The sequence below is a fragment of the Gallinula chloropus genome (assembly GCF_964237585.1).
Source record: "Gallinula chloropus genome assembly, chromosome: 5".
NCBI lineage: Eukaryota > Metazoa > Chordata > Aves > Gruiformes > Rallidae > Gallinula > Gallinula chloropus.
In genome coordinates, this window is record NC_140090.1 from 47,428,785 (window position 1) to 47,436,966 (window position 8,182).

An 8,182-nucleotide genomic window follows, 5' to 3' on the forward strand; every position below is an offset into this window, starting at 1 on the left:
TTTCTTCTGGTATTTCTAGGGCTTTTTCCTTCCTTCCTCCCCACAATTTGAATCCTGCAATGTGTTTCTTTTTCGTTTTCTCAACGTGAAAGGAGTCACACATTGGGGCTGGAGGGAAGTGCTGGTAACTCACTGCTGGAGTGTAACATACTAGTAGCAAACACCAGACTGCAGTGGGTCTGGCTGGCTGGAGTTAATGTTCTTCGTAGCAGCTTGTACGGTGCTGTGTTTTGCATTTGTGACCAAAACAGTCTTGGTAAAACACAGGTGTGTTTGCTTTTGCTGAATGCAGCATCAGGATCTTCTTTGTTTCTCCTTGCTTCCCTCAACTTCCTCTCCTGCCCTGGGAACATGCTGGGACTGGGCAAGGTGTTGGAGGGGATGCAGCCAGGACAACTGACTGGAGAGATGTTCCATGGAGATATAATATCATGCTCAGCAATAAGCTTGGGAGGAAGGAGTAGCTGTTGCTCAGGGACTGGCTGGGCATGGGTCTGCTGGTGGGAGGTGGTGAGTGATTGCTTTTGCATCACTCTTCTGGGGCTTTTTCTTGACTTAGTACATTGTCTTGATCTCAATTTATAAGTTTTTCTTGCCTCTTCCCTTTTGATTCACTTCCCCGATCCCTCTGCAGGGCAGTGGGTGGGGGCTGAGCTGGGGTGACCCCACCACACTGGGCATTAGACAATGCTGTCTGGTCATGTGCCTTCGTTGACAGACCCTAGTCATCATCCTAGAACTGGCCTAATACTACTGCTCTGTAATGGTGTCCTGTGTTGCACCCTTTCGATGCTTTATTCCTATCTTCTCTCCTTTTTGTTCTTTTTAGGAATATGTTTATCCAGATGCCAGAGACAGACAGTACTTATTATTTTTCCATAAAGGAGCCAAAAAGACACGATTTGATCTAGAGAAATACAATCAACTCAAGGATGCAATTGCTCAGGTAACAAGAATTTTTCCAGAAATAAGACAAAGAAATTACTGCTTGCTGTTTCTTAGCTTCTATTAATAGATGCACCTCAAAGAAGAATGGGTATGTCTTAGGTTTTCAGCCCATTTTCTTGTCACAGCCCCAGTGCAATCACTGAATTAGCTTTGATGTGCCCAGGAATAGAACTGCTGGATGTGTAAATCAAAGTGAAACGGTTGCCATATCTATCTGTAAGGGCCTTTTAGAAACTGCTGGCAAATCTTGGGTTGCTTCAGGCACTTCATGCCTCAGAGGAGCCTAATTCAAGATTTCCTTGCTTCTCAGCTCCTACACACCAGATGGACTTAGTGAGGAATGAAGACTTGCATCCATTCAGTTCACAGCTACCTGACATAGCACTTCAGTGCACTGGGTTGCAGTCCTGAAAAATCATGTTCAGAAGATTTTGTTGCATTGTTAGGGGCAGTGGGGACAGATTTCTCGCATTGTAGACTCAGGTGCTTTTGGCAGACTGTCCACACTGTGGGATCTGTGCAGTAAAGGAGTCAGGTAGAGATCTTCCTTGTATTTCTGAGAGCCTTTCTGCAGAAGGATTGCATGGGCAGAAAAAACAGAGCTACCACACTCATTCTCATTGCTCTGTGTCATTCTGTTTGTTACCAGGCTCTGGAAATGACAGTGTAGGATATCCAGGGAAAGACATGTTCTGCTTCTACCTTGGAGAAGAAGCTGTGCAAGGACTAGAGGGAGGGTAGGGCTAGGTTCTGGTGTCAGGAGAAAATCCAGGGATATTTCTGGGTTTCCTCATGCCATGTTGAATACAGATACCCATGAGTGGCTGCACTTCCTAGAAGAAAAGCTCCATGAATCGACTGTTCTCATTAATCTAGTTGTGGGGTTATTCTTAAAATAGCTTTGGAAGTAGTTCTAGTGAGTTTACAGGGATCAAGTCTCCGTTGCCTTATTGGTTTTAAGTAGCTGGGTGTGGACAAGTTCAGAGAAGCACGGAGCAAATACCTTTAAGTGCTGACAATGTTTTTTCTGAATACAAGCCTGCCGTTTCCCTTCAGGACAGCCAAAACAAGGAAATAAGGAGAAAGAAACTTTTTATTCTGTAACAGGAATAGTATTGGGGAAGGGGTGCTGGGAGCTTTTTTTTACACCTTTATAATGTGTCTTTTACTTTTAGGCAGAATTGGACCTTAAGAGGCTTCGAGACCCGCTGCAGGTTCACCTGCCCATCCAGCAAATTGATGAGAAGGACTGATCAGCAAAGAAGCTCTGAACCCCGGCAAAAAACCTGTTCATATCTCTTGCCTTTTTAATTAAAGCATTGCAGGTGGAAGCTGGGAGGTGGAGTGGGGGTGGAGGGTTTTTACCTTTAATCAAAACAAAGGACTGTTGGGGGGAATCTCTTAAATCTGAAGATGGGACATTGTGGAATGTTAGTTCTGAAAAGGGCTTGGCAAATGGTCACATTTCAAAACTTGTCTGGATGGCAGTTGTGTACAAATACAGGATTGGGGGGGGTTGTGAAAAGAATGTAATGCTGGGGTATAGGGGGTGTCTTCTTCCAGCTTTGCAGGGTCTGCCTCTTGATAAGACACCAGCAGCCTGCTTAGCTTTTTTAATTTTTCTTTACCTGATTCAGATCTCTCTTTCTCTCTCTCTCTAAAAAACAAAAAGGATTTAAAAAAAAAAACCCAAACCAAGAATCCAAGCCACCTGGAGCTATGGCTGGTGATCAGAACTTGCACTCCACCGCCATTAACACGCACACTTCTTCTGATCAGACCTGGTCTCTTTTATAAAGTTACTACAAGACTGCTTTCTACTGGAAAACCGTGAGCTTCCCCTTCCCAGCCCACCCCATCTTGCTCCACTGACTTCCTCCTTTGCTTATTTGTAGCACAGAATGGTTGTAGCCAAGTGAGAGAAGGAATGAGATTTCTTCTGGAGATTTGATAATTGATATTTTGGATTATTCCATAATAACTATATAAACTTTGCGTCCTGATGCCCTTGAGCTCCTTATAGAAATCAATGGCAGCATTGCATGAGAGGTTTTTTTCTATTCAGTCTTAAGGGAGGGAGATTCTGTTCCTCCTGCCCCAAATCTGATAGCCACCTGGACTATGAAATTATGAAGGTTTAAAGGATTATGAAACTGCCGCAGAATCATGACTCCTGCTTAAACGAACACTTTTGGAACACAGTATAATGAAATTTGATGTTTGACTGTGTCATGGGATAAAAGGTGTCTAGTATGGTCAAAGCATTTTCTTTGCCCAGAGGCATTTTGAAAGCCTCAGGGCTCTTTCAGTGCAAGAGACAGAACTACTTGGGTTCTCTGGCACTTCTTCCCCCTACTTAAATAGCTTTAAATGAACTTTGCGCCCACGGGCCAGAATTTCTTAGGAGTGGCTAATGACGTCTCTTGTTCTTAGCTGAAAGAAATAGAGGAAGGAAAGTCAACCCATTGCCCTCTCTTCTAGCCAAGGCTGGCTGATTACTAAGCAAATAAAACATCTCTTCATTCAAAGCAGGTCAGTCTGGTTTAGCATCCTGCCGATAAGTACTGTGGAGACAGGATGAAGGTGGGAGAAGGGCATTAAGCCTTATATATGGAAAAGGCTGGCTGCTTTTTTGATGTTTCACTACTAGTCCTCACTGTGTCATGAAAAGAGGCTTCTGGGTTTGTTTTTATTTTTGAGAACCATGTTTAAAAAAAAAAAAGATAGGAAAGAAAAACAAATCAGTATTAACTAGATGCCAGGTGCCTTGCAGATGTGAAAACACAGCTGGAATTGCTGCCTCTTCTCACTCAATGGCATGTTGGACCGAATGGGTGCATGTTTCTAGGTTTTTTCCCCTCTTCCTCTTTTCCTCTGTCTTTCAATTTAATTACATTGTGTGATTTATTTTTTTTTTTACTTGTTTAATCCTGTTTGTGTGGTGAGTTTTAAAGGGAAAAAAAACCCAGAACACGATCTTGTAGCTGAATCCTTGGTGTGTGTTTGGGATGAGGGAGGGAGCATGGAGAAAAGTCCTTCTTAAAACAGACAACAAACAACCCTGAACATGTGTAAAATCCTGTATCATTTATGAAATATGTATAAAAGAGCAATGTACTTCTGGAACAATAAATAACTATTCAATTTTTGAATCGCTGCTCTTGAATAACATTATTTCCCCAGCTGAGAAGACAGTATTGTATGTGTGCCAGCTGCCTCTTGAGTTTCCTCCGTTTCTTTTTGTTTAGGTTCGTTCTTCTTGACCTTACAGCCCTGAGGCCATGGTGATGCAGATAGTAGCTTTCCTGAAGAAGCTTGGATGGAGATCTCGCTGCCATGCCTAGCTGCGTAACACAGGGATCTCAGGAGCAGTTGAGGTGGTGAGGTAGAAGTAGAGCTGTTTGGTCTAACAAAGATCTGCCTTCGTTTGACCAGCGTAGTAGCTCCGTGTAGAGGTTGACAAAATCTGGCAGGTTGCAGAAGAATGTTCACGGGCATGTCACGCCCGGTGACCTAAACTGTACCAAGCAATGTCAGTGTGTTTCTGTATTGCGTGCAAGTGTTGTTTGAGAGGAACACAAGTTCTAAGCTTCTGCTTCTTTCTCTAGGCCCTTGAATGCCTGGTGTCTGATTTGTCACAGTGACGTGTTGTTTGTTCGCTACCTTTGGGAATCAACAGACTGTACTGTTAGCATGAGACATTTGGTGCCAGAAGATTATGGTTTTTTATCGTGTCCATTGCCTGTACAAAACAATCCATGTTATAAGCCAGTTTTAAACCCAGCTGACGCTCTCCTGTGGTTTTTTTTTAAAGCCAGGAGGAGGAGCTGGAGGCTGTTAGTCGTTGTGACCTACCTTTAATCGCTGTTGAAATTTAGTTCAGCAATGCTGACAAACCCTCTTCCTCCAAGCAGCCCTTAGTCTGCAGCAGTGTACAGATGAGCTGCTGCCTACCCCAGACACATTGCTTGGAACGGTTGCATAAGAACTCATCCATTTTGGCATCCAGAAGAACTGAAGGCTTTGACATCTAGCACCACAGTCCCTATTTGGAAAGCAAGAAAATATGATAAAATTGGCCCTGCACATGCATTAATGTTCTAGAGATGGTGTGAGAAAAGGAGTGAAATAAGAGACAGGGTACAAAAGGCTGTACCCTGAAATATGGGCTGTCCAATTGGGCTTGCCAGTCTGTACTCCCAAGAAATCACTCTCTTGCTCCTCTCACCACCAGTGCACATGTGGTCTCTGCCAGGGGTGTGGATAATGTGCCACAAACCTCAAACTCCTACCTCATTGTTTCTGTGTTTCTTGGCCTTGAGTGCTAACATTCAAGTGAAAGGTGATGTTTGTTTGCTCTCTTGATACACACTGTTGTATATCAATGTCAACCAACTCTGTTGCACTAGGAATTGGGCAGGTACTAGGGTCCTGTCCCACTGGCAGCACTCGAAGAGCAGGCAAGCTGCCTGAATGGCAGTGTAACATGGCATTCTTAAGTCCCTATGAAGTTGCAATGTTGTGACACTGCTTTTTCTACCAATTAAGTTGTAAAACCACAGACTGGTTCAGGCTGAAAAGGACCTCAAAGCCCAAGCCCATCTAGTCTCAACCCCCTGCCACGGGCAGGGACACCCCCATCAGCCCAGCGTGCCCAAGGCCCCATCCAGCCTGGTCTTGAACCCTGCCAGGGATCCAGGGGCAGCCACAGCTTCTTTGTGCACCTTGTGCCTGGCCTCCTCACCCTCCCCAAGAAGTATTTCTCCCTCCCAGCTCCTCTCCAGTTGCTCTCCTGCAGTCTCAGGCCATTCCCCTGGGCCTGGCTCTCCCTGCCCTTAGCACCAGCCCCTCTCCAGCTTTCCTGGAGCCCTTCTCCAGCCCTTGGATCATCTTCTTGACCTCCTCTGGACTTGTTCAAACAGCTCCATGTCCTCCTTACGTTGGAGGCCTGAGAGCTGGACTCAGTACTCCAGGGAGAGTTTCATGAGAGCAGTGGGGGCAGAACCCCCTCAATCTACTCATGCTGCTTTTGATGCAGCCCAGGACAGGGTTGGCTTTCTGGGCTTCAGGAACACGTTGCTGGTCATGTTGAGCTTTTCATCAACCAGTGCTTATTGATTTGCTTAACCTCTCTTCCCTTTTTCTCTGAGGGAGCTTTGAACAAATAGATAACGGGTTCAGACTTGTCTGGAGCAATGTATTAAGTTCCCTTTATGCTGTGCTTGCAAGGCTCTGCCTTGAAAACCTCTGCAAAGGAGAGAGGTTCATGGCTCCTGTGTCTTTCCCTTTGTAATGCCTTCTACCTGGGAGGCAGTGATGATGATCACCTTGGCACTCTGTCAGTCAAGTGAAGCTGGCCGAGTTGCCCTGTCACTCTGAGCCAGGGGAACAATTTCTTTGAATCTGCTCTGTGGTTGTTGTGTGGAGTTGTAAATGCAAGCTGCTTTCCTCTGTGCCATGTTGTATGACTTCCTTTTCACATAGGAAGATTTTTATATCTCAAGTATTTTTCTACCTATCCCAAGAGATTTCAATTATTCACTTGAAAATTTTAGTTTCTATACTGTCGTTCAAGAGGTAAAAAGTGAAATAAAGGAATGGAAATTGAATTTGCAGTGGAACTCAGCCCTGAACTATGGGAGAAGCTGGTGTTATGCTGTGGTGTTGTGACTCTGTGAACTTGTAGAAAGTGGATCCTACTCCTGTTTCTGGCCCTGACTGGTTTTGCAGATGTAGGTATACCATCCATGCCCTTAATTCCTCCATCTAGAAATTGAGGATTATGAAAAATACACTGGCTCTGGAGGACCTGTGGAAAAACACTATCAAAACACCAAGTTCTTCATTGCAGGACTCCACTGAGGGAAAGGGAATAGCTGCTGCTCTTTGCTAGGAGTTACTTACTTGTCTGGTTTGAACGGGGTCTTGGTGTTTTACTTGTGTTGAATTTGTTCATATTCCACCAACTTTGTGTTCAGTTCCTGATCCCAACAGCCCCTCCCATTGGCACCATGTCCCGGGACAAGTTGTTTACAGCAACAAGGCCTATCTCTAAGTCCTTGACACTTGTGCAATCCATCTCAGCAGCCTGTCAAGGCTTATTGTGAACATACATCCTCAAATCAATTGCAGGCAGGGATCCTGTCGTGTGGGTCGGGTTCTCCTCTCTCTCAGTGACAGGAAACACTGATTAGCTCTTCCTCATTCTCCTCCTAGTCTGGCTGCAGGAGTTGCTCTTGTCCCAGGAGCTGTTCTTCGCCCACCTCATTTTCATCAAAATGGTTGTGTGTCCTGAGAGGTGGCTCTGACAAAGACATGGCTTCCTCTGACACCAAAGCATCTTTATTTGTTAGTGTGTTAGAAAGAGTGTGAGCTTTTCTCAGCCTTGTTAGTGCTTTGAAGTATTTGAGTTCCATGTGTGAAGGACAGAAATGCCCCCTGAATCTGTGAGAGGGGCAAGAAGCATGGTTGACACTTTAAAAATTAGCAACCTTTCTTACAGTAAGAGCAGACACACTTGGGCTTAGACAGCAGCAAGTGTGCCAAAATAAAATCCTAGTCTTCGATGTTAAATATCTCATTCCTTCTTTATCTCTCTTAACCCATACCAATGCCTACTTTTAAGAGATACTAATCTGATCCTGATACTTATTGGGAAATGAGGCTTGCTCATCTTGAGCTGTGTTTCCTTGACCCAAAGAACACCAGATTTAACAGATCTGCCTAGTGGGTGCCTCTAGGCCCTATAGTATCTGGAGTACTCTTAATGGAATTGTATGAGTGGGGGTCCATTTGCAGCAGGGTATTTTGTTTGATGTGGTTTGCTAGGATGTTTTTCTGTTTCAGGAATAATTGCACCAGCTCCCTGAGGTGCAGATTTGCAGAGGCCTACTCTAATAAGGGTTGCTGTTATTTGGAAGGGAACTGGAGCTGCGTGTGTCACCTAAAATAACTTGGAAAGCAAAGAGTAAGTGCTGATAGAAGAGTTGTTTCTGCTGGTGCTGCTTCCAGAAGACTGAGATGCTCTTTGTCTTTCCTGTGGGTACCAGAAATGTTCAGAGGTGGCACACTGAATCTTATCCAGCTTTAGACTATTTTCTTGAACTAGGTAATTGTGGTGATTTTGGGATGGTGTCATGTCTGGATCTGCTGGGACATCTCCTGCTTTAGTCACTATTGGAGAACTTGACAGGGCTTGTTTGTGACACCTTTGAGGCTCAAAACTACTACGGCA

General features: G+C 44.6%; 1 protein-coding gene across 2 annotated transcripts in view; it reads left to right on the plus strand.

Annotated features, from left to right (window-relative positions):
• Positions 1-4,094, plus strand: part of MCU (mitochondrial calcium uniporter) — an 87,944-nt gene extending 83,850 nt beyond the window's left edge. The window contains exons 7-8 of one of the 2 annotated variants that reach the window (XM_084265072.1): positions 830-946; positions 2,128-4,094. In XM_084265072.1, coding sequence (XP_084121198.1) covers positions 830-946; positions 2,128-2,259 — 249 coding nt within the window. In that variant the 3' untranslated portion in view covers positions 2,260-4,094. Of the gene's footprint in view, positions 1-829; positions 947-2,123 lie in introns of both variants that reach the window. The other variant, XM_084265073.1, reaches the window with a different exon arrangement.
• The last annotated feature ends 4,088 nt before the right edge of the window (positions 4,095-8,182 follow it).